General features: G+C 41.5%; 1 protein-coding gene across 3 annotated transcripts in view; it reads left to right on the top strand.

The window, feature by feature from the left end:
- The window catches only part of LRRK2 (leucine rich repeat kinase 2), a 120,897-nt gene that overhangs the window by 42,542 nt on the left and 52,142 nt on the right, over nucleotides 1–26,213 (top strand). For all 3 annotated transcript variants that reach the window (XM_019487440.2, XM_014606474.3, XM_019487441.2), the window contains 16 exons: nucleotides 313–446; nucleotides 1,669–1,813; nucleotides 1,939–2,078; nucleotides 4,083–4,211; nucleotides 4,308–4,481; nucleotides 8,882–9,140; nucleotides 9,407–9,595; nucleotides 10,934–11,052; nucleotides 11,607–11,676; nucleotides 12,154–12,374; nucleotides 12,929–13,179; nucleotides 16,830–16,978; nucleotides 18,921–19,014; nucleotides 23,208–23,394; nucleotides 23,853–24,034; nucleotides 24,455–24,684. In XM_019487440.2, the coding sequence (XP_019342985.2) occupies nucleotides 313–446; nucleotides 1,669–1,813; nucleotides 1,939–2,078; nucleotides 4,083–4,211; nucleotides 4,308–4,481; nucleotides 8,882–9,140; nucleotides 9,407–9,595; nucleotides 10,934–11,052; nucleotides 11,607–11,676; nucleotides 12,154–12,374; nucleotides 12,929–13,179; nucleotides 16,830–16,978; nucleotides 18,921–19,014; nucleotides 23,208–23,394; nucleotides 23,853–24,034; nucleotides 24,455–24,684 (2,673 nt within the window). The remainder of the gene's footprint in view (nucleotides 1–312; nucleotides 447–1,668; nucleotides 1,814–1,938; nucleotides 2,079–4,082; nucleotides 4,212–4,307; nucleotides 4,482–8,881; nucleotides 9,141–9,406; nucleotides 9,596–10,933; nucleotides 11,053–11,606; nucleotides 11,677–12,153; nucleotides 12,375–12,928; nucleotides 13,180–16,829; nucleotides 16,979–18,920; nucleotides 19,015–23,207; nucleotides 23,395–23,852; nucleotides 24,035–24,454; nucleotides 24,685–26,213) is intronic.

The raw sequence follows: 26,213 nt of genomic DNA, 5'->3' as shown, positions 1-26,213 counted from the left end.
AAAGAAGGAGGCATTTTGAATTAGGTAGTAGGGCTACTGAGGAACATAGAGGTCAAATAAGTAATTTCTTGCAGTGTATCACAACCAACATTCATTGCCATACTAATTAATTCACAGTAAGTGGCAACATGACGAAACTGAGAGTGCTAACACTAGGTTCTTAGTCCAGTGTAAATGTGGAGTAACTCAAGTCAGTATTGTTAAATGGTTGTGAATGCAAAAACAGAATTAAGCATTATGAGTTATTTGTAAATAACCGCAGAAGTTTAATTAAAACTGTTTTCCTGAAAAACATTTCTCTTTGTGTTATAGGTACAGTGCAAGAACAGCCAAACACTCCATTCAGAGCTGTGGGAGGTGCTGACCTGGATCTTACTTTAAAAGTAATTAAAAACCAGTGTTTGCTGGAAGGGACTCACACACTGGTGCTTGATGCTTTGAACAGGGTATGGTTAAAGTCTTCATCCTGTTTAAATTTAGTCTGTGCATTATAGTTGTGGGTGTTGTTTATTGCTTTGAGTACAGTAAAGTGATTTTCTTACTGATTTCATAAACAAGATGAAATAAATTAACTCTCATCTCTGTGTCCAGCTGCATTTATTTTTTTTCTTACTCTGCTGTGTTCTGAAATGTGTCAAAAAGTTCATCTTTGCAGTTATTCTAAAAATAATTCAAAAGAAATCATTAGAAAACTTGTGGTATACTTTACACAGTTCTGTTGAATTTTTTATGGAATGGATGATGTTTTGTAAATTTAAAGACCATCTTATCCAGGCCCTGTGTAAGCTAAAATTTAAAGTAGTTTGAACAGAATATCCAGCAGCAGTTCATTAATGTGGTTTACTAGAAAACAGATTTCTTGTTGCCCATGGGAACTTTTTTTTGGCTCCCTCCCTCCACCCCACCCCTTTATCCTTGCTATTGGGAAGGGTAGGCTCATTATAATGCCTTAACGGGAAACTTTGAGAACAAGAGGCCTGCAAGCATATTCTAGCTGAGCAGGGAGAAAACAAAATAGCTGACTCCTTACTGCAGTAAAATAGCAATTCTGATAAAGATGCTGAATTTTGTAGCACATCAGTAAAATGTCAAATCTGATAGCCACAGATTTTATCAGAATCCACAGGGCTTTGGAACACCTGAAGTTCCCTTTCATAATTTAGTCTTTAGACTACAAATGGAAAAAAAAGGAAATAGAGAAGACCAGTCATCAATTGGTCACTTAGCTGAAAAAGAGATGTTTTAATAGCTTATGTGTATACTAGACCTTGCCCAAAGTATTCTGACAGTCTTACAAGTTTGTTATCTGCTTGTCTCATATTTTACAGAACTCTTTATTTATACTTTTTAATGTCTTAAATAACAGGTCTGCTTTAGGGTAGGGTTTTTTTAATTTTCTTCTAGCTGAATGGCTTCTGAGCAAACTTCCTTAAAAAAGCACTCTTGTGAAAAAAAATTCAAGCATGGAAAATTTCAGCTTAAAAGACAAAAATTTTAAAGAAGGGAGTTATAATAGAGAGGTTTGAATATTTAATTCCAGTAATTACTGTCAGATCAGCTATAATTTCACAGCTGTTGGAAATAGGAATCATAAGCAACTCTCCTTATACCATTGAATATCAGAGAAAAGACTGTGATCACCTTATTTTATATTCATTTCTCTTTTAGTTTATTGGGAATCCTGCTATTCAGAGATGTGGACTAAAAATACTTTCATCTGTAGCAGAATGCTCTGGTGCATTAGAAATTTTATCCCAGCAAGGTGCTACAGATACTATACTTCACACACTACAGATGTATCCAGATGATCAAGGTATATAGGAAGATCTTTTTTACGTAAACCTGAATCTTAACCTGTGTAAGTTTACAGCATATTTGTGTACTACATACTTGTCTCTCTGAGGATCAGTAATTAACTAATTCGATCTTTTTTTCTAGAAATACAGTGTTTGGGTTTGAGTCTTCTAGGATCTTTGATTACAAGAAAGAGTTTGTGTATTGCTACTATGCATGTGCTGGCAACAGTTCTGGTTTCTACTTTACGGAGGTTTAACGAAGTCACCGAAATACAGATGCACGTATGTGGTATCTATTACTGCAAAGATAATGAATGAAAGAAGTGTGTACATGGGAACAGTTTTATTTTTTTTAAATCACCGGAATTGTAGATCTTTATTTGAAATACCTGTTTTTTATTTTATTATGATAGCAAAGCAGACAAACTCTTAGCAGTATCTTGAGGTTGTTATAGTGATGCATGTTTCAGTGATGCAGGTTGTTATAGTGAAAGCATGAATTCAGTCCAGAACTGTGCAACTACAAGTTTAAATGTTGATCTAAATCTGTACCATCTGCAAAACAGAGTAAAAATCCCTTGATAACAATCTGTGAGTCAGCCTTCTAATCTGTTACCATTTTATAAAGTGCCCATCATTGTGGTACCTGAGTGTGTTTTATGAAAGTAAACATGAAAGCATCTGTTTTCTAGCCCTACCTGCTGCAAAAAGCTTACAGTTATTGTAAAGATGTTTCAACTATAAATACAGATAGTTGTCTGAGAGAAAGCTATTGTGAGAATGATGTATTGAAAGGGTCGGGTGGTTTCACACATGGTTTTGAACATGGTGATGATAATACTCTTTATTCCATCTGGCAGTGAGTTCTGTAGCTCCTATGCAAGTGTTGGTGTAGTGTTGGAGTTGGTGTGGCTCCCATGAAAGTTCTGCCTCTTGCAGATATGAGGCTTTCCCTGTTTGTCATTAGCTAAATATTTCTCATGGAGCAAAATTATCATGTGAGGTCACTTTTTTGTGAGAGTTCCAGTACTTTAGTTTCAGCCCACACTGGAAATATCATAAGTATGGCCTCTCCCTCACAAACTCCCTTTTTTCATTTCAAGCTTAGTTTAGTGATCAGCATAGAGACAGAAGATTCAGTCTCAATGTGTTTCGGACAAATGTTCTTATACTTAGTCTGTGTCATCCATTTCTGACTTATTGCATCAGATTTTACTTTTGCAATCTGCAGGGTTTTTCTCATTGGTTTTTAAATTCACCCTCAGTATTTTTAACAAACTTTTTTTTTTTAACATTATAGTGCAACCATGCTAAGACAGGGCATTGTCCCCTTCACTCGTTTGCTTTGTGTGGCAAGTGTTCTGCGCAAATTAATAGGAGGCAGCTGGCAGTTTTTGAACATTGGAATATTATTTTGTCTGACCCTTGCACAGGGTATACAGAAGGAAAGGGAGAGGTTTTGTGACTTCCTTCTCCCATGTGTTCATGCCAGAACCAGAAATGGTTTGGCCGTATGCCACCATGCACAATCTGACTCCATGAATGCATGTGTAGCTCTGTTCATGCTGAGAATTGATTCAGGTCCTGTTTTGTTTTCTTCTCTTGGAATCATAGTCTAGATCAGTGGTTCTTAGCCTTTCTAGACTCCCAGGCATCCCTTTATAACTCTTGTGAATTGAGCAGCACCCCATTTCAAAAACTAATTTACAGGGTTTCTGTCCTTGCAGAGAGAAGTTGGGACCAGCTAGGCAGGGAGAGCTCAAGTCTATCTTTATCTGCTTACCTTCTCATACCTGAATCTTGAGTCTGCCTTTATATGCTTATCTCCTCACACCTTGCTCTTCACAATTCTTGCAGCACCTTAGTTAAGAATCCCTGGTCTAGGTAATCTGGAAATTAAGACTTTTACAGAAATAAATTTTCAGTTAATTAAAATGTTGGGCCTAAAATGTTGATAATATTTCATTTATTTATTTTACCTAAAGTTACATGGCTTTGCTTTATAACAGTAGATGTGATATTCATTACCCTGGAGTAGGTCTGGAGCTGGTTTTTCAAAATGTCACCAAATAACTACCACTTGTTTATATAAATGGGTCATCAGAATAAGACTAAACATACTGGGTACTCAGGCCTTCTACTACGCATTTGTCCATTTTGCAGTCCCATGTTTGTGCATGTTTTAAAACTGAAACAGAGGTATACATATTTTACTGATGGGATTTGTCTGTTTTGTCTAACTTTAATTTTTTTGTTGCTGTTCACATCATTTTACTATCTTTGTAGGGTTTTCGCACAGTCTTGACAATACTTGACTTGTCACCTTGTTTTGCTAAGCTGCTGATACATGAATCATTTGACACAGTAATTTTCTATCAGATGTCCATGTTTTTCACTGAACAGAGAAATCAACAGGTATCTTCTCTCTATTGTTTACAAGTCCATGTCCATTTATTCTGAACCATTCTGAAGTCTGCTACCCTAATTTCTATTATTTTTCTCCCTATTTAGTGTCAAAGCCTGTGTTGTAAGTGCTTTGCCAAACTAGCAGACAGTGATGATATTAAAAACGCGATGCTGGAGAAAGCATGCACTGAGTGCAATAATAGCATTATGGCCGAATGTTTACTTTTACTGGGTGCTGATGCCAATAAGAAGACAAAGACAAACTCTTTAATTTATCAGGTAAGCACATGAATATAGAAAGGATTGCACACTGTTGAAATGTGTTGCTGTTTGGATTCTAAATTGTACGTGGGTATGTGAGCCTGCTTCTAACTATGACAGTTGTTTGCTGCAATCCAGCAATTCCGTGAACATCTCTTAATGAAAGCTGAGTTCTGTCACTCTGTGGCTTTGGGCAAAGGTCATTGAAATGAACAAAAAGGCAACCATTGATTCCCTTGTTAGGAAGACTTCCAATACGTAAGGGGCTTGGGTGCAATTGTCACATACACCTTCCAGAACTCCAGACTGATAGAAATCCCATCACATCTTTTACCATTTCTTCCTTTATACTATTTTTTCTGATAACTACAGTACATTTAATAATAATTTCCTAACACTGAATATAAAACATGCTGGGGCTGTAACAAGCATATCTTGTTATTCACAACTATTTTTTGGCAAATAATCTTCACGTACTGTTTTGCAGTGATTCATACATTGAAGCATCAGGGGAAATATTTCATTAACCGAAGCAGAACAGAGACTTTTCTGTTTCTAAAATGTCTGCATGAGTGTGTGAATTACAAGAGCTTTTTTAAACTTGAAACTGGTCGAGTAAAAGATGATTGGGATGTGTTTAATTTTAATAAAAATTTCAAAACACCATGTACAGACTGGTTTTTTTTATGTGTGATTGACTGAAGCTCACTAACCCATTGCAGTGTCCACTGAACAGGACCGATATTTAGAAGGCATGAGTTAATATCCAAACTGGAATTTATGGACACGTTTATATGCACCAGGGAGTTCAGAGAGGAATTATGCCTCTCAGTCAGTGCTCTCCCTGGATTAGTGCTCCTTTCCTCTGGGTTGTGCTTAAAGATGTGGCACAGCCCTACAGCCTAATCTACACCCGGTTGTTGTGATGATTTAATTATTTTGATATGGGTTGTAACTATCAGTATAATGGACATACTGATGCATTAACAGAAATTTTAAAAATTGTTTTGAATGTTCAAGCTAAATACCATTCACTGCAGTGACAGTGATAGGGAACGTGGAAGGAGTATAGCTGACTAAAGCCTTTAAGACTAATAAGTACAGTCAAAAAACCTGAGGCTGAATCAGTTCAGTCCTCACAGGTTAGTCTAAACTGCGTAGATTGAACCGATAAGTAAGTGAATAGACAGTCACTTCTGATTCCGGAAATGCAGCCACATGCCTGCAGTGGCCCAAACCACAAGCCAGGGGGTGCTAGAGCATGCTTCCCTGCTCAGCTGGTGCAGACATCTTGGGCCAAGGTTAGTCTACCCACTCTGCGAGGTGGGGCTTTGCAGGGTGGGGGGAAGGGGTGTGTCACGGCCTGGGGTCCTGGGGAATGGCCGTGATCTCCCCAAGACCCCCTTATTGTGCCAAGTTGGCCCAATGGGCACCCTCGATCCTCGCCTGCCACGTCTTCGATGACAAAATATATAGTTGGGAGGCTGCCTTTCATGCCCTCTTGGTCACGGTTAGCTGTACCCTCGGACCCCGTGCCTTCCCGGACCCCTGGTAGGTCCTGCTCCAAGATAGATGGTACCACAGTTGTTTCGGGGCACCCTAGCCTTATGGGCTATGCGTGGCTCCAGCCTCCCTTTACTACGCCCCAAGCCTCGCAGATGGAATTGACGTTGTTCGGTCACGGCCTTGTTATAATGTGGCCCCCTTGTCCTGTCTGGGCCCTGCGCTGCCCTATCTGGCTCTGCGCACTCTCTGCGGCTTCTCCAAAGTGCTGCCCCCTTCTCTGGGGCTCACCACACCCACGCTGGGGCTTCTCAATAGCGTTCCCTCTCTGGGGCTTCTTAACTGCTCCCTTTCTGGGGCTGAGGTCAGTGCACCCCGACTGCTGAGCCCTCGCTGGTGCCAGGGCCCCCACACTGCTGTGGGTCCCCTATGAGGCCTCCTCCAACCCTTAATAGCCTCACCCAAACCACCGGTCTTAAACAATAAACAAAACACAAGCCCCTCGGCTATAACATAAACTGGAGCCACCCGGCTACAACCACATTACTCCAAACACCCCAGGGATGCTCCATCCTTTACCGGGCTTGGGCTGTACCTGCGGTCAGGCCTCTCTGCTCGGCTTTGCTCAGGGAGAGCTCCTTCCTCCCTGGCTGCTGGCAGGGAACTGTCAGCCTGGCCTCAGCCCTGAGGTTTATATGTGTCAGGCCCAGCCCTCTCAGCTGACCACTGGCAGGTGTGGGTACTAACTACCCTGGTTGCCCTGGTGATCAACAGCTGGGCTCCTTACTCACTGTTAGGGCTCTTTTCCTAGCAGTTTTTTTCCTTCTTAGGAGCAGGGCACCTAAGTGCTCTGCGACAGGGTGCAAACTAGGGCTGTGCAAAGCTTCAATCACTGATTCGATTTGGAGGAGACTCAGCCCAATTCAGGGGCCAAATCTCCACATCTGAATCGACTCGGGCAACCCATTAAAAGCTCCAAGTTGATTTGAAGCATCCGAATAGTTTCAGAAAAGAGTCGGATTGGCCAGGGAGAGGCAGGCACAGCTGGGCAGCAGCAGGTTCTCCCGTGGTTCCTCCAGCTGTGTCTGCCTCTCCCTGGGTTGGGGAGCTGCAGGGGAAGCCCCCATGGCTGCTGTACCCAGCCCCAGCCTCCCGGCACTTAAAAAAAAAACTCCATACTCACTGGCTGCAGCAGTCACCTGGAGCCCGGCAGCACTCAGCCCCAGTGGCCCCAGCTCCAAGACAGTATGCAACGCCCTGCCGAGCCGTGCTGCACCCATGCCATGGGGCAGCTGCCATGCGGGTGCCTAATAATGGGGGGGGCGATCCCCATTGCCCTGTACTGCATGGGGGGCTCTGCCATGAGCACCCAGAGGCCCTGATGGCCACTGCTGCAGCCAGTGTGTGCAAGGCTTTTTTTGTTTTGTTTTAAGTGCCAGGAAGCAGGAGCTGGGCAGGGTAGCCATCGGGGCTTCCCCTGTGGCTCCCTCTGCCCGGGGAGAGTCAGGCACAGCTGGATGAGCTGTGGGAGAACCTACAGTCTCCCAGCTATGCCTGCCTCTCCCCGGCCAATCCAAATCACGAATCTCTCTGAATCTTTCAAAGCCGATTCAGCCAAATCGAATGGGGATGGTGATTCAGTTCACTGAATTGAATCACTGTCCTCCGAATTGGCTAAATCCGAATCTGAATTGAATACTTCCCTATTCACACAGGCCTCGTACAGACCATCCTGGGATGCTGCGGGGCTGTGAGTTAACTTGAATCTGTAGCAGTTTTGGGACAAGTTCAATAAGCCTATTTAACCTAAACCTAAGTCTGATACTGCATCCATCCAGGTTTATCTTAAACTGGTTTTGGGCATTTTTAAAGTGGTTTACATGCACTGAACTTCCGTTGTGTTACAGATTTGAACTGGTTTCTGATCGATTTATGTAATGTTTTTGTCCCTAGCCTAAGTGCCATATGCCAGGCAGTTTTCATTGGTATAAATCAGAGGTGTCAGACATATGGCCCACAGGCTGGATCTGGTCTACAGAGCCCAGTCACCTAGCCCACAGACTTTTGCCCCAACTCTGACTGTGATGGGGTACCTTCCTGTGGTGGCAGCCAAGTACCTAGGTGAGAATCACAGTGCTGGGGCCCCAACAACACTGTGGGAACATACCCAGCAGTCCATCTTGTTCCCACAGCTGCAGCCAGGCACCCGCAATACTGAGCTTGTTCTTGTGGTGCTACTCGGGGTCTAGCACTGTGACTCTCTCTCACTTGGCTGGCAAGCACCTGGGAGACAGCATCAGTACTGGAGCCCTGGCAGCACTGTAAGAAAAAATGTGGCACTGTGGCTTGTTTGTATGGCAACAGCCAAGCCCCCAGTATGCTAAGCTTCTCCAGCTGGGTTCCCAACCAGCTGGAGCAGGTGTCACATGCTGTGCCCATTCCAAACTGGCCACATACAGCACCACATGTGATTTAGTCCCCAACAAGCCAGAAGCGCTGCATGCACAGGATCCAGCGTGCAGGGGGAGGGTGTCCATGGGCCCATCCAGCCTGAGGGGCTGGCCCTGCATCATCTATATGGCCCGTGGGACCAGATAACTTTAAAACACCTAATATAAACCACCATTTATATGAATCATGGCAGAAAATTTGAATTACACATATAAGAGAGTTGTTTTAAATTTTGGAGGTGTGTCATTGTACATCTGGGTTAAAGCCATCCAGGAGCCTTGGATAATGGAAATTGACATTAATATTTCTTAGGCAGGTTTAGAAATCTCAGTTGTGGTGTTTAGGAAATTGTCATTTTATGGTTCATGAGGGGATACCAGGCCAAGAGGTAGCATGAAGTAAAAACTGAAACAACCCTCTTACCATACTCTGAACTGCTTCATATGTGCTTTTTTTGATAATAGGTTTGTGAGAGAGGAAGCAATTCTAAATTGGTTGAGCTCTTACTCAATAGTGGTGCTCGAGAGCAAGATGTCCGGAGTGCTTTGACAATCAGCATAAAAAAAGGCGATAGCCAAATCATCAGCTTGCTCTTAAGGAAGCTTAGCCTGGATATAGCAAATAGCAGTATCTGTCTTGGAGGATATGGCATTGGGAAAATTGAGCCTTCCTGGCTAATTCCTTTGTTCCCAGATAAACCTGCTCCTTTAAGAAAACAAACAAGTAAGTGTTCGTAAAATTCGTAATAACTTTCAAAATTCTAACAGTGCCTAAGAGTATTATAAAAACCTCCAGAAAGATATTTAAAATTGAAGCACAGGTAATTTGGGGTCAGATATTTAGCCCTTATAAATCTGTATAGCTTCCATTGTTTCTAGGATGCTCCCTAATCTTTAAAAATAAAAAACAAAGCCTTTTTTTAGTAGTTTTAAATCTTCGTGAATGCACTGAAAAATGGATTATCTGTTGGTTTTCTTTTACGCTGTTAGATGCAGGTTCTGCATTGGCACGAATGGTACTCGGATACCAAATGAAGAGTTTTTCAGAGTACAAATCAAGATCCTATTCTGATGTGACTTTTTGTGATGATCCACTGGATAAATCTTATGATTGGACCTTCCTTCCTGACCCATTAGTGGACAATGTTTTTCACTTGAGTGATGATCTTGATAGTGAAGGTACATTTATTCTAGGAATTTTGTCTTTCCTATACAATGCTGATCTGCAGTATGGCTTCAGGTTCAAGAAAATCAGTTTAATAACTGTTGGACTAACCAGTAAAAACAAACAAACCATTTTTTCCTTGCAATAAAATGCTTTCTATGTAAAACATTAGGATATTTATCTACAATTTTGTTTATAGTATATGTGGAAAATAGTTTTTGATAAATAAATATGCATATTCATTTATACAGGTTCAACAAAATAAAATTAAAGGTCTGTATTAACTTATCCACTCTCAAACCTATTATCCAAACTCAAACCTTGTGTGAATCCATGTGCTTTCACACAAGTCCAGGTGTCTATCTGATCTCTTATAAAGAAAATGTACATTTTATGACTACAACTCAAATTCTTTCCCAACAGCAAAAAAAAATGTAATATTTGTAAATAGTTTTAAAACAGCATTTCTGCATTTAATGGCAGTAGTATCTTAAAATTAGCTAGATGTTATTTAGTTTGCTGTTCTTACACAGCCTGGATTTTGAGCTGTTTGTTTGCTGCCCCTACAGCTGTGGAGCTAAGCACTGGGCTTTGTGCAGCTCCATGGCTCTGCAGGAAGCCCTGTAGGCAGCCTGGCAGCAGCCCAGGAAAGCAGGCTCTGCCCAAGAAAAGTAGCGAGCCTGATCTCCCCCCCCTTCCCTTCCCCAGAGCCTGCCTGCCTGAGCTGCCTGGGGGCCCAATGCTTTCCTCCACGGCTGCAGTGCCCAGTTTTCCTCCTGCCCAGGCAGGGGGTCGGACTTGAAGATCTACAAGGTCCCTTCCGTCCCTACTTCTATGATTCTATGATAAGAACATAAGAGGAGTCTACAAAAGAGGGCTAGAGCTGCCAGAGGGTGGAGAGGGAATTGTAGATTGCCCAGCAGCAGCCATCACAGTGTTAGAGCAAGTGGTTCTAAGGAAATCTGAAGCCACAGGTCTGAAATTCCCTTCAGGAGCCTATTTGCTGTCTGCATAGCTCAGATCTCCCTTGCTTTGGAAGCACAGGGGTATATTTAAAAAAAGTAAATTATCACAGCTCTGAATTTATGAAAATTATATTATCATGAGTACAAAAATGCCAGAAAACTGAAATTTGTGTCTGGTACTCATTAACTGTGTATAGTACCTATATTCTAGGGTATAGTAACATTCTCAACATACTGCACATTGGATTAGCTAATCCTGTTACTGTTAACGTGCCTGAAATGTACAGCTACAGTGTATATGTCTGTACCTCTGTTATGTGGTTGAAATAGGCTTAAATTTTGGCAGGTTGTCTTATTTTTTGTTTTTGTTTTCCTATTTTGTAATAGAGAGTGAAAGTTCATTTTGTATGAAAAAGAAATCCAATTCCATTGCGGTTGCTGACCTGTACAGAGATACAGCCTTACAAAGATATTCTCCTACTTTGCAAAGACATTCTAACTCTGTGGTAAGCCAAGTTACTATCTACTATATAGCTACCTAAATCCATTGTGTTTGGAAAACTGTATTGGGAAATGGGATGGAAAACTGTACTGGGAAATGACAGGTTATGACCATAAATGTTCTCCTCTCGCTTTCACTGTTTCGAAATATCTTATGAAAGTGATCCATAGCTGTACAGGGACTACACACATTCAGATTGCTGCAACTGATAAGATTTAATTTCAGGAAGCTTTTATGAACAAATATAAATAAGCTATTTTGAGAACTGTTTAAACAAATACAGAAATAGATTTTTATTTAAGCTGCCACATAAAAATAGTGTGTTAATTAATTTATATTTAAAATTTATTAGTGTTTTAAATTTTGTGGTACTACAATTTAAGAAACACCAGCAGTAAATTTTGTTAGATTCCTAATGTAAAAAATTATCCACTTTTTTGTTGCAGCCTACATGATGTGCAAATCACTATAGAAAGAAAACTAACTACATTCACATAGTTTTCAAGATATACAAATATTCACACCTGTCACTTGTAATTCTGTTCTGGAATTTTCCAGGGACCTGGTTCAGACTATGAACCACATGTGAAGCAAAGGAAAAAACTACTCTCTTCAGAAGAATCTCTCAGTAAGCCACCAAAATTTATTGTCTAATAGAGTTATCATTTTTAACAGTACTTGGAGATGGCTACAGTCTGTTGAAGGTTTTAGTTGCATTAAATGCTCATTTATAAAGATTGCTCCTAATTTAACAAAGCATACAAATATTGCATACACAGTGAACTACTTTCTTTTGGGCTTCACATGATTATTTGTAACTTTAAGTGGAATAACATAGTTTCATGCCTTAGAAGCATTTTTAAAAAATATGTTTATTCTGTAGCCAAAAAGTATCTCTCTCCTTCCCCTAAAGATATTCATTGCTCCTTTAAACAGAAGTTCTGACTGGCTGCTGTTAAGTCAGCATCCACATAATAATTTATCGTACTGGGTACAGAATTGGAACCCAAATTCTTTGAATTGTAATTAGAAAATTAAATTGCGCTTATTACATTGTTGCATGTTTTCTCAGTGATGATGAATGTCTATCTTTTTGTTTTAACAGAAGGCATATCAAAACTCTCATCATCTGCAAGGCAATCAGATAGTCTTTCTTCACTGAGCTTGGAAAAAGAATATATTAAGTCACTAGACCTTTCATCAAATGAGCTGGAGAACATTGATGCTATCAGTCAGAATAGCTGCTTAACCAGTCGTTTGGAACATCTCGAGAAACTAGAGTTGCACCAAAACACAATATCAAGCATTCCAGAACAACTGTGTGAAGTAATTCTTTGTCATTTTACATAATGCAGGGCAATAATACTTGAAATACTCTATTATACTTTTAAAATTAAAGATTTAATTTAAATCTCGTATATATTCATATATATGGAATTCATATAAAATAATACATGAAATAAGTTATGCGTGCCTAATGTGTACGTACACATTTCATACAGTAATCGAATGTTAGATTAACCGGTTACTTGTACATACTTGCTCAGGGAGCCTCCATGGGACATCTTTAGAGGGCCAGTTTGGGAAGGATGTTACAGATAGTGGCATGATTTCATTAAATAAATGGGAATGAGAACAGATTCTTACATGCTAAAGCCATTTATAATTGTACTAGTTAGTTTTATTACAACACGCCTTCATATCATATTTTTTCTAATAAAACATAACCTTATTACTATGATTACTATTTTCTGTTATTTTACTTAATAAATAAAGAAAATAAACATGAATTAATTGACTAAAATATTAATTCAGTTTAAAGATTATAAATTATTGTTTCTGGGTTGTAGTTTTAAAAACAAATTCTCCTTTTCTTTCAGACTTTGAAATGTTTGACTTGCTTGGATTTACACAGTAACCGATTTACATCTTTTCCTACTTACTTACTGAAAATCAGTTGTATTGCAAACCTCGATATCTCTCGAAATGACATCGGCCCTTTCATAACTTTGGATCCAAATATCAAGTGCCCATCTCTAAAGCAGTTTAATTTGTCATATAATCAACTATCGTCCATTCCTGAACTTCTTGCAGATGTTGTAGAAAAACTGGAACAGCTAATGATGGAAGGGTGAGAATGGTACCAGTTAATTTGCTTATTGCTTAACAAACATTCCAGAAAAGAATGGATGTAGTTGTCATCTAGAACAGTGGTGCCCAACCTTTTTGCCCCACAGGCCAGATGGGCAGTGCCTGGTCCATCTGCAGGCTGGATCCAGTTCACAGGCCAAGCATGAGGGGGCCGAATCTGGCTCATGGGGTGGGAAAAGAGCGTGGCCCAGCCTTTATCCAGTCATGCAGGTGTACTGGGGGGCCAACCTGGGCCCAGTCTGGCTGCATCAGGGGAGGGAGCATGGTCAGGCCCTGATCCAGCCATGCAAGTGTAGAAGGAAACCAACCTGGGTCCAATTGGACTGGGTGGAGTTTAGAAATTAGGCAGTGGGGGACAGGTGGCAGCATTAATTGCCACTGCTCCCTCACTGCCAAATTTTCCAACCTGTGGGGAGCCCTGTAGGCCAGATGCCATGGCTCCATGGGCTGAGGCTTGAGCAACCCAATCTAGACTATTAAGCGGTATTGCATTTAAAGGATTTTCTTATCGGCAGCAAAATATGTTCTAGTGTCTAAATCAGCGGTTCCCAACTCCGGGTTGCAACCGAAATGAGGGTTACGGGGGCAATGCCGCACACAAAAGGCGAGCCATGCCATGTGCCGGGAGCTCCCCCGCCCCTGAGCCGCCAGTGCCACCACCACACTCTACTCCCAGCAGCGGGTCACAAAAAAAAAAAAGGTTGGGAACCACTGATCTAAATATTTAATTGGTGACAGTTTCTGTTGGGATGACCACTTGCCACATTATGATTTAGCGTTAAGTAAGTAGTATTCTGGAGGGGGTGTTTCAAACAAATGAATAAATATATTGTAGTACTCAATGGATGTGTCTACACAAAATGTTTACTACACAGTAACTATCTCGGCACCTACATGTGCACCCCTGTTAGGCTGGAGTAAACTAATTTACTCCACAGCAGGTAAATTTCCTCTGCAGTGGGCACATCTATGTGAAATGCTACTGTCCAGTAGTTACTGCTCCATGTGTTGTGCATGAATAAACTGGGAACTTATTGCTCCAGAGTTAATTGCTCCCAGGAGCATGTTCAAATGGCGTGTCCAGAAGCAATAAACTCCAGAGCAGTAAGCTCTGCAGTTTATTCATGCAGTGTAATTTCGCCTGTAGACGCACCCAGTTTCTTTCTGCAGTACAGTACATCACCAAGATTGTCTGATTTGTTTAGCTTTTGTTTCCAGTACGAATTACTTTTTGCTGTTTTAGGAGGAAAGAATCTCGAATAGAGGTTTTTAAATCTGTGATTCAGTAAGTTGGATTAATCAATATGGATTCTTTCTAGTCTAGAACAGGGGTGGGCAAAATGCTGGGAACTGCATCCAGCCTGCAGAGCGATTTTTGCCTGGCCTATGGCAGGTCCCTCTGCTTGGCCCATGCGTAGGGGCAGCCCCGGCCATGGCATGTGACCAGGCACGGAACAGGGCTGGTGCAGCTCGGCTGCCGGAGTTTATTTCCCAGCAGCACCGGCAGTAGGATCAGCTCCTTCTGGCTGCTGGACCCAACACCGCTGCCCAAGCACCATAGAGACCAGCCAAGAGCCCTGTTCAGACTGCTCCCAGCTGGTCTCCATGGAGACCCCATAACAAGATCCTGGGGTCTCCACAGAGACCAGCTGGGAACAGTGTAGGCAGGGCACTCCATCAGGCAGATGCGATCAGAGTGCCGTGCCCTCACGGCTCCTGGTTGGTCTCCATGGAGACTTTGCCCCAAGATCTTGGGGTCTCCATGGAAACTGACTGGAAGCTGTGTGGACAGGGCACTCCACTGGGTGGATGCAATCATAACACCCTGCCCATGCAGCTCCTGGCCAGTGTCCATGGAGACCTGACCCCAAGATCTCGTAATCCTTGTGATATTTGGCAATGCCAACCATTCCTTGAATTTTCAAATATCTTTAACCTCTGATATGGTGGTCTCATTTTATATTTCAGAGAGAAATCTTTAAATATGTCTCTCATATTTGAGAGCAGCACCCTACAAACACTGGAATATGTGGGTTTTCACATGGTGTACCAATAGTGTAAGTAAGGGTGTATAACCAGGGCACAAGCCCCAGGCACTCAGTAAAAGACAGCACTGGAATGGAGACAAGGTGGGGAGCAAGGAAAGACACCAGCCATGTAGAACTGAGTGGAGGCAGGAATCCCCTTGTCAACCTCCCCTTCCTCCCCAAGAGAGTTGGCACTGCTAGGTGGGATAGTGTCACCACAGATAGCCAAATTAATTCTTCCCTGGCCCTGCAGCCACAACCAAATTATAGGCTTTCTATCATACTTTAGTACGTAAACCTGCAGTGGCTGCAGGGCCAGGGAAGCGTTAACCTGGCTGTTGGCAGCAACACCTCTACTCATAGCAGTGTCCTACCTTATCTTAGTTCTATGTGGCCAGAGCCTTCAGCTTCCCTGCCTCCATTCCAGTGCCCCAAGGTAGCAACCTGTATCTCTCATGTCTCTCTTGTGTACTGATCTTGAATTCGGTTCTTCCCTTGTCCCTTCCATATTCTTCAGAAGTTCATTACTTATTTGACAGGCCCGCTTAAGTCACAGTCCTGTGAATGCACATATTAAGTCAGTGGAACATCAGCACAGAGGCAGAAAAGGATCTCGGAGTCATTATAGACTCCAAGATGAACATGGGCCGCCAATGTGGGGATGCAGTCAGGAAGGCCAACCGTACCTTGTCCTGCATCCACAGATGCATCACGAGCAGGTCCAAGGAGGTGATCCTCTCCCCCTCTATATGACATTGGTCAGGCCACAGTTGGAGTACTGCATCTAGTTCTGGGCACCGCACTTCAGGAGGGATGTGGACAACATTGAGAGGGTCCAGAGGAGGGCCACTCACATGATCAGGTGGCAGCAGGGCAGGCCCTACAAGGAGAGGCTACGAGACCTGAACCTGTTCAGCCTCCACAAGAGAAGGCTGAGAGGGGATCCGGTGGCGGTCTGTAAACTAGCCAAGGGAGACCAGCAGGCAATGGGAAAGTCCCTGTTCCCCCAAACACTACTGGGAGTAACAAGGAATAACAGCCATAAGTTGACAGAGAGTAGATTAAGGCTAGATATCAGGAGGCACTACTTTACAGTCAGGGCGGGTAGGATCTGGAACCAACTTCCAAGGGAAGTGGTGCTCGCTCCTACCCTGGGGGTCTTTAGAAGGAGGCTAGATAGACACCTTGCCGCGGTTGTTTGACCCCAGCATTCTTTCCTGCCCGTGGCAGGGGGTCGGACTTGATGATCTGCTCAGGTCCCTTCTGACCCTACCGACTATGAAACTATGAACTGTTCATGTACTTAACATCAAACACGTGTTGTTACAAGGCTGAACCATAGTGAGTAATCAGAAAATGACACTTTAATGTGCATCCTGATGTTTGATTTATATGGTGAACCTAATGGTCTTCATACGAATCACTCTGGTATTCATATTGTCACATGTATTGATACAAGTGGCATACAAATGTGAATCCCAGTCTTTCAGGCCTTGAGTCAGGTAAGACTCCTGATACTATTTCACCTGCATAAGAGTAGTAGAATCAGGTTCATACATAGTTTTGTATAAAACCTGTTATTATTCATTTTACTTTTCCTTAGAAACAAAATTTCAAGTATATGTTCACCCATATTCCTGAAGGAACTGAAAGTTTTAAACATTTCTAAAAACAATATTTCATCCCTTGCTGAACATTTTATCAAGGACTGTACAAAACTGGAGATATTCAGTGCCAGAATGAATTTACTTGGTAAGTCTCCTAGGATTGCTAATAAAAAGGTAGAGTGAACTATAGATGCTACATATTACTGTCTAGATAAGAGTAAAGCAAAGAAGATGAGATAACATAAAGAAAGCTTGAAATACAGTGTGGTCTGATATAATGTACTAGCCCATTGGTGTCTAGGGATAAATGAGTGGTAGTTTTGCTGTTAAAGGAGGGAGCCCAATTCTTTCCTCCCACTAATATAACTCCACTGATTTAAACTCATATCAGTTTGGTTTAGATGAGCCTGGCACAGAGTACCCACATAGCTTTATACCAGTACTGTCTTCTGATAAGTAATACATATTGTGATTCAATAGCTTAGCACATTTTACATAGAAATTTAACTATGCATTTACCTATGAAAAGATACAATAAGTGAAACATCTGATTAATTTAAATTATTGGTAGAATTTCTTTCTTCACTATCGAAGATATAGAATTTTTTATTTAACACTTTTTTATGATCTAATTTCTTAGTGTTTCAGAAGGTAGCCATTATGCCTACAGTAAAAAGACATACCTAAGTTTTGAAGTAGTCATATCTATGTACTCATATAGATATATATATAGGTCAAACAATTATAAACTACTGCAAGACCATTTCAGACTGGACATAAGGAAGAATTTTTTAGCTGTCCAAGCTCCCAAGGTCTGGAACAGCCTGCCATCGGAGGTGGTTCAGGCACCTACATTGAACACCTTCAGGAGTAAATTAGATGCTTGTTTTGCTGGGATCCTATGACCCCAGCTGACTTCCTGCCCTTCGGGCAGGGGGCTGGACTCGATGATCTTCCGAGGTCCTTTCCAGCCCTAATGTCTATGAAATCTATATGCAGATATATCTATAGGTATTTATATAAAAATATGACTACTTCAAAACTTCAGGCTTGCCTATTTGCTATAGGCATAACAGCTATACAGATATAGAGCTATAGATATATGTACATAAAGCTATAGATACATGATATATTATTATATTGATTAAATTATAGGAATATATTGTGTAAGCAACACACCAAAAGGTAAATGAGGTTATAACTAGGGGTCTGCTGCACTCAAGATGGTGACCAGCCAATTTTGCAGAAAGATCCCAGGGCTGGCAGCCATTTTTGCAGGTGGAGCATAGCGGGCCACCCCATGCCTCTGATTGGCCAAGGGGCCATGGTGGCCCTGTCCCTCATCACTGATTGGCTGTTCGAGCTGCCTGTCATGTGGCCATGCCCCTCACCACTGATTGGTGGAGAGAGACAGAGCCATATGACAGATATCCCTCTCAACCAATAAGCAGTGAGGGGTGGGGGTAGCAGCCATCTTGCTGTGCTGGCAGCCCTCTTCCCCCTTCCTGCACCCCCAGTGGGCGGTGCGGCTAGGTGGCAGTGGCCACAAGGACTGCTGGCTCCCTAGAGGCAGCCAGCATTTCATTTACAGTAAGACTTTTTTTTTTCCCAGGGAGCCCCCCCAAAAATGCAGAGCCCATGGTTTTTCTCAGAGCCCACCCGATATTGTGGTTTCAGCAAGTATCGTGCAGTTGCAATATTTGTAGGTCCCTAGTTGCAAGAATATTAAATAACGATATGAAATTAAATATCAGCAATTCTCATAGAAGTAAAAATGTTTGCCATATTATTTTGATAAAATAGGTAGCCTTTCACAACTCCTCATGTATGGATCTCACTTATCAAATGAAGTCCTAAAAAGTAATCCCGGTCCTGTCTTTGAGAGCTCAGTCAATATTTGGGTGCACAGTGTAAATATTTGTTTCGTTAAATGCCAGTTCATGTGGCCACTTTGCAAACACACATGCCCAGTTCTAATTTCTGATGTTCAATCCATCTCTCAATATAGAAAACGGTATCTTTATAAACTAAGTTAAGTACTGCTGAAAAATAATGAAGGAAATAATTTACTTTCTTTCCTGTTTTAGATACCATACCTGATTTATCATCTGGCATAACAAGTTTGAATTTATCTCAAAATCATTTTATTGATATTCCAGATGCAATTCTTCTTCTTCCACAGTAAGTTGTTGTTTTATTTGTTAAAGCTGATGTCATTTCCTCTGTGTAGGCAAGCCTAGTAGAAGAGCTGTTAATCAGCAGGAAATTCAGAATATTTCTACTAAGAGAGTTTCTAGGCAATCATCTTAAAAATACTAAATCCAAGGTCTGATAGGTAGCAACTCTGTCACATTTTCTAAACAAATTTTAAAAAGATTGACTCCCTTAGATTAGTGATTTTCAACCTTTTGGACTTGAGGCACCCCTCTGTAATTTTTGTGAATTGAATGGGACCCAATTTAGAAAAATAATGAATATATTATAGAGATTACCTCCTTACAGTGGGGGTAGGCATTGGCCAGAGAGGGACAAGCCTGAGTCTGTGCTTATCTCCTTACATCTTGCTTATTCCCTCACACCTTACAGCATCCTTAAAGGGTCTCACAGCAACTCAGAGTGCCATTGCACCCTGATTGACAATCACTGCCTTAGTTCCAAACTATTAATCTATTTTTTTACTGAAGGATACATTTCAGGAAATTTTAAGCTGTACATTTTTGCCACCTAAGCTAGAAACAGATTGGTTTACCCTCATACCAGCAATCTACAAAAGATATTGGCAGTATGCCTTTAATTAAGTCTAAAGCTTTACCATTTTGCACCACATGGACGTGTTCAGATGAGCGCGCATGTGCCTCCTGCAGTGTCTTAAACCCGCTGCAAGAGGCATGTGCGGGAACAAAAAAACATTCCAGGGGTCAAAAAAAACCTCACTGCTAAACAGCGGGGCAAGGCACGGTCCAAGACCATACCCTGAGGCAACCAGAAACTAGGTCCTCCACAGAGACACTCTGGTAGTCAGCCAGGCTGGAGATGAGCAGGGGAATGTCTCCAGCCCCTTACTCATTCCCCTGCTCATCTCCAGCCTCCTGCTTGTTCCCTTGCTTGTAGGAGAATGTGCAGGGGGCTGGAGACGAAGGGGGGGCAGCAGGGGGCTGGGGCTGGGTGAGGGTGCTCTAGGAGGAGTGCTGTAGCCCCTGGGCAGGGGCTGGAACCCTGCAGGGGGAAGAATCAATGTTCTGTGGGAGGGGCTCTGCCCTGTCAGGGGCAGGAGACACACCCCTTCTAAGCAGTCCCCCACACAGTGCCCTCACATCCACAGTCCCCCCACACCCTCCAATTCCTGCCGTACCCTCCCACACAACCACCCACATCCCTCCTCCTGCAAACCCCACATCCCCCTATCATATACCCACCATGTGATAAGGAAACCAAAAGCAAACATCAAAAATACACATATTTAGGATTTATTTTATTATGATGATGGAGGCACTGGTAGGCTTCCAAATTGCTTTAAAATTGTAAATATATCAATAAAACATTGCCCAAATGATTTAATCTGTGTGTGAGTGTAGTGTTACTTTTGTTTTACTTATGGAAGAACATGGATTTGGGGGTATTTTAAAGAGTGACTTCAGGATTTTTTTATCAGGGATTTTGCAGTTTTTAAATAGGGACCACCAGAATTCCTGCTAGTGAGTCAAGTGGCAGGACCCAGGCAGAGAAGCCTGCTCAGAATTCGCACCCAGGACCCAGGTGGAGGTTGCTGACCTCCTGGCCACTTGGGGCCAGGAGGACATGCTTTGACAGTTCAAAACAGGCCACCACACTGAGAACATCTTCTGGGCTATAGCTGCCCAGATGTCCAGGCGGTGGCACAAATGGCAGCAGTGCTGCACATAGGCCAGCTGTGTAGCCACAGCCCACTGACAGCTGGCCCAGAGGTGCAGATGCCTCTACTGGCCATGCAGTCCCCATCTGGGTCTGGCAGGCATGCAGCCTTGGGGCCACATGCTGTCTTAGGTGGCAGCAGGTCACAACCAGGCCGCAGCCCCCACTGCCAGACTGCTGCAGTCGATAGACAGTGCAGGGAACTCTCAGGGCTGCTTCAGCTGGCACAAGGAGTAGTGTCCCCAGGTACCAATTGGTCAGGCTTCAGAAGCTCCTGAGTGCGAGTAGCTCTGAGCTACTTGCCAGGGCAGCTTTTTATACTGCAGGCCAGCCTCTAGCTCCCCCTGGCTGCAGATCTGGGAGAAGCAGAGTTATTTTTCCCTAAGTGGCACAATGTGCCCCACACAACAGTGAATGTCTGGGCATGTGTTCTGAGGCAAAAAGCCCCAGCTCAAATTTGCACCGCTTCTGTTTGAGCTGGTGCAAGAGCATGTGCCTGCATGTGTATGCGCCCCATGATTGAGTTCAGTATTTCATTTTGACACATAATAAGTGAAGGGTTGTTTTGATGATCTCTTTCACTGAACCAACTGTGTACTCAGTAGAGCTGTTAGACAAGCTCTTGGGCACAGAGTAGAAGGATACTCTTTCTAAAATCTCTCCCAAATATACTTTTGGTCCAATGAAAGAAATTGCAAAAAAAAAACCCTCCCTTCTCTCATATTCCCTGAACCATCACAGCTACGGCACTTCCCAGAGAGCAACACTGCATTTGCCTCCTGGATTGAATTTTTCAGTAATCGCATGTGTAACATACTATCCTGTTCCTTCAAAGCATTGTTCCATTAAATATTAAGCATATGGTGATTTCACTTCTCTATAAAAGTAAGTCTTCAGTAGATAACTGGTATTGGATACCAGAAGGAATAATAGGAAGGTGTCACAGGAAAATTGGTTGGAGGTGGATGGAGATCCAGAGCTAGAGCCAGGGGAGATAATGGGTAGAGGAGCAGAACTGGTACCTGAAATGTAAGAGGGGAGGAAGTGGGTTAAGAGCAGTGCAGAGGCTGAGAAGGTAGCAAGTAAGAGTGCTTAATCAGTCTAGGGTTTGAAAGGATGATGGCAGGGAGACAGTGTGAAGGAACTGATCTGAGAGAAGTTGCTGAGACCTATGTAAAATAACTCAGGTGCTTGCATAGTAAACAAATCTGGACTAAGTATTTCTCCCAAGCCTAGTGGTAGCGTAGTTGTAATTTAATGGCACATAACATGGTAAAATGTAACCTTACTGGAGAAAATAGACTTGTTGAAGGAATAACAATTCTTATGCTCCAGTTTTCCCAGCCCTGACAAGTTGGAAGGGAGTTGAATGAGTTTCTTGCACCGGGTATGTTGCACATTGAAATAAACACATGTGCATTTGTCCGGTATGTTACGCATTGAAAATAAATGGAAATAGGAATTTCATTGTGTGTTTCTCCAGCATCCATATTTAGAGACATTTTCAGAGAAACCCACAGACCCAACTCCAACTCCCTTTTGTCATGTAAATAGCAATTACATTTTTCCTAAACTTAGAGACATAAATGGCACTTAGGGCACTTACACAGATGTTAGAGCTTACTCCACCCTGGGCATTTGGTTTGTCCTTCTGAGAATGTTCAAAAGTGATTCTCTGTGGCCACTTCTATTCCTGTTCTACCTGGGAGAGTGTGTATGTCTGTGTATGTATCTGAAATGTTAGTAGGAAAAAAAGCAGGGCTAGCAATCATTTGACACAAGGGATGGAAGAGATAAAAGTAGATATGTTAGTATGGTAAATTTAAAAGAACACTCTTAAGTTTATTTATTTTAGCAAAATATCCCATTACATATTGTCTGCTTATTTGGTTGTACAGTCAAGTCATAACCCAAATTTTTCTCTTTGACATACGACTGTTAACCTGAATTAATTCTTTTGATTTCAGGTGAGTTTCTCAGTATTTACCCAGTGTAAGTGCAAGCAGAAATTAGTTCTGTTCTTTTTCTTAATCTGGCCATCACCAGGTACACCTGTCATACTGTGTAAATAATGAGTGATTTTGTGTGAATGCATGTGCAGCAGGTTAAAAGTGTCATCTTTGATTCCATCATTGGAATAAATATACACAATACAATCTGAGTGCTGCTTTCCATAGCCATGTAATTTCACATGTAAACTATAAGTAAAAGTATAATTTACTGAAGTAGTGTATTTCTTTATATTTTTCCTTTCTTATTTTTTTCTGAGATATCCAAAACTTATTTCCAATATCTAGCAATATTTTCCAATCAGCAATTTACTTTTGCTTTCTACTTTTACTTAAAGAACATTTCTATCAGAAAGCTGTGTTGTAATACGTAACCTCTTTGTTTATACAGTAGGGTGCTTATATAGTTATAGCTAGTCTAAATTTTATTTTTTTCTGTTAATTTTTCCCTTGTTTGCTGCTTTTTTCTTTCAGTTTGCGGTCAGTAGATTTAAGTAACAATAAAATCATAAACCTACCTGGACCTGTGCATTGGAAATCCTTAAACTTAAGGGAACTCTTGTTTAATCACAATCAGATAAGCATCTTGGACTTGAATGAAAAAGCATCCATGTGGTCTAGACTAGAAAAACTACACCTGTCCCATAACAGGCTAACAGAGGTAAAGCTTGAGTTTTTAGATATGAAAAAATCAAAATACTTTTCATATTTATGTGTGGTCTTTAAAGATCACTGTGTGTTCAGATAAGCCCTAAATCAAATCTGTTCCTTCTTGCACTACTTTTTGTGACTGAAGATTCTAATAGGAAAATCGTCTGTCACCATGCATATTTTACATTTAATCTCTGTTTTTAATGTATGTATTGTATTTTCCTATGACAGTACACTATTTGTCATGTTTTTCTTTGTAAAATGTATATAGCATCTTTGAGTTACTTTCTTCTCCAATCAGAGATACTAGATTTGTGTACTGAATAATTTTAGAATAATAACTGGAAGACAGGAATTCCAGACGTGTTAGGTCTTATCAGAAGTTTGCTTGAGACAGTCATCCTGCTGCACAAAAAATCCCTCACTATTATAAAATGCATAGTTGTTTATTACCTTTCCTTTATCCAGATCCCTCCTCAGATTGGCTTCCTTGAAAACTTGACCTCTCTGGATGTCAGTTATAATCCTGACTTGAGTTCCTTTCCAGATGAAATGGGAAAGTTGTCCAAAATCTGGGATCTTCCTTTAGATGGGCTAAATCTTAATTTAGATTTCAAACATGTGGGATTCAAAGCCAAAGACATTATAAGGTTTGTAACCTTGCTTATTGACGTTCTTATCTGTTTTTATATATTGTCTTGGTTTTCATTGTGAGTTATGCCTTTTAAAAATAATCCTGGATTGTGCATATGATCCTCAGTTTAGTTGTGGCTTTGTTGAACATGTAGTTTCTCAAAACAGCATGGTTCATAACCATATGAAAATGTAATAGTGCTACTTTATTAGATGAATATGTGATGTTCCTGACGACGAATGTGTTTTCATTCTACTTAAACTCACAGGGTAGTTCTTTGGTAAACATTTTTTTAAAGAAGCAGGATGAATATATGCTGTTACAATAACACATGGAAATTAAAAGCTTGAGATTAAGTAGAAAACTGAGTGTGTGTTCCCTTGTTTGTTCTTCTTTTGATCTGTAATATATACTTATAAATTATGTTTTATGCCAGGTTTCTTCAGCAACGGCTAAAGAAGTCTGTCCCTTATAACAGAATGAAACTCATGATTGTGGGAAACACTGGCAGTGGTAAAACTACACTGTTGCAACAATTAATGAAATGCAAGCGCTCAGATATGGGAGCTCAGAAAGCTACAGTAGGTATAGATGTAAAGGACTGGACAGTTCAAATGAAAGGCAGAGTGAAGAAAGAGCTGATACTAAATGTCTGGGATTTTGCAGGTATTTGGTTCAACAATATATTAAAATATTGTCCTTATTAATACATCTATGTGGTGCTGTTTCCAAGAAGCAATTTGTAAAATTTCAAATATCATGCAGCAGAATCTTACTAGTTCACATTAAAGACAGAGGAACGCATTTTGAATTGCTGAATTTTGTAAATTAGTGATTAATTAAATTTTTAAAATCTCAACACTAACTGTACTCTGATCAATTTTTGGCAGTAGATCTTTAATAATGTGACTTCCAAACAGCCAGGAGGGCTGTTTGCAAACATCTGAGGTTATACTCATTGTTCATGCCCAGGATCACAAAGATGTCCACATTATGCAAGCCGTGCTAGGAGTTGATGATTGCTGGACAGATCACCAACTCATCCATTTGGTAATGTCATTCAAACTGGCTCCCAAATGACAGTTGCAGCAGAAGCAATGCCGACAGAAGATCAACATCACAGGACTCAAGGACCCAATCAAGTGAGACATCTTCCACCAGTGCCTCAACAAAAAACTGGCACTGGTGGAAGATGCCGTAAACAACAATGGGAGAAAGTAGATAGCACTTGCGGTGCCTTCAAGTCCACTATCAGCACCTGAGAAGAGGCATTTCTATTCTCTACCAGGAAACTTCAGGACTGGTTGGATGAGAATGACAAGGAGATCCAAGAGTTGATGGACTGCAAGCACAAGTCTTTTTGTGCTTGACCAAACAATATTAACTCCAAGCAAAAGAAAGTGAATTACCAACAAGCCAAGGCAAAGGTCCAAAGGAGGACCCAGCATATGAAGAACAGATGGTGGGAAGACAAAGTGAATGAGATTCAACATCTTGCTGACATCCATGGTATGTGAGGTTTTTTTTCAGTGCCACCAAAGCCATCTAGAGTCTGAGCACTCGGGGGACCAACCCTTTGAGACCTAAGGATGGAGGAGACCTGATCAAAGAAAGGAAGGAGCATGTTTAAGATCGTCTCAATCAAGACTCTGTTGTTTAAGAGAGTGCTGTCAATTCTATCCCACAACAACCAGTCAGAGACGATCCCAGAATTCCTCCAACCCTTAACGAGGTGAGGAAAACAATCAAGAAAATGAAGAACAACAAGGCATCTGAAGCAGATGGAATCCCCATTGAAATGTTCAAGCAGGGGTGAGAGGAATTCACATCTTAGGTCCATGTCCTCATATTAAGGATTTGGAACAATGAGGAAATCCCAGACGACCTCAGGGGCACCATGTTTATAATGCTCTTCAAGAAAGGAGACAAGTCCAAAAGTGGAAATTACAGAGGGATCATTTTGCTGTCCATCAGGAAATATCATTGTGAAAACCCTCCTGAACTGTCTCCTTCCACTTGCTGAAGAGTTTCTCCCATAATCCTAGTGTGTGTTTAAGGCATCAAGAGGCACAACTGACATGATCTTCACAGCTCGCCAGCTGCAGGCGAAATGCCAAGAACAACACAAATCTCTTTACATGATCTTTTTGACTTCATGAAAGCCTTTGGCTCTGTCAACCAAGAAGCAATGTGAA

Source organism: Alligator mississippiensis, chromosome 4 (genome assembly GCF_030867095.1).
Source record: "Alligator mississippiensis isolate rAllMis1 chromosome 4, rAllMis1, whole genome shotgun sequence".
Taxonomy (NCBI): Eukaryota; Metazoa; Chordata; order Crocodylia; family Alligatoridae; genus Alligator; species Alligator mississippiensis.
Note: the sequence above shows the minus strand (reverse complement) of the source record. Positions and strands in the feature narration are given on the sequence as shown.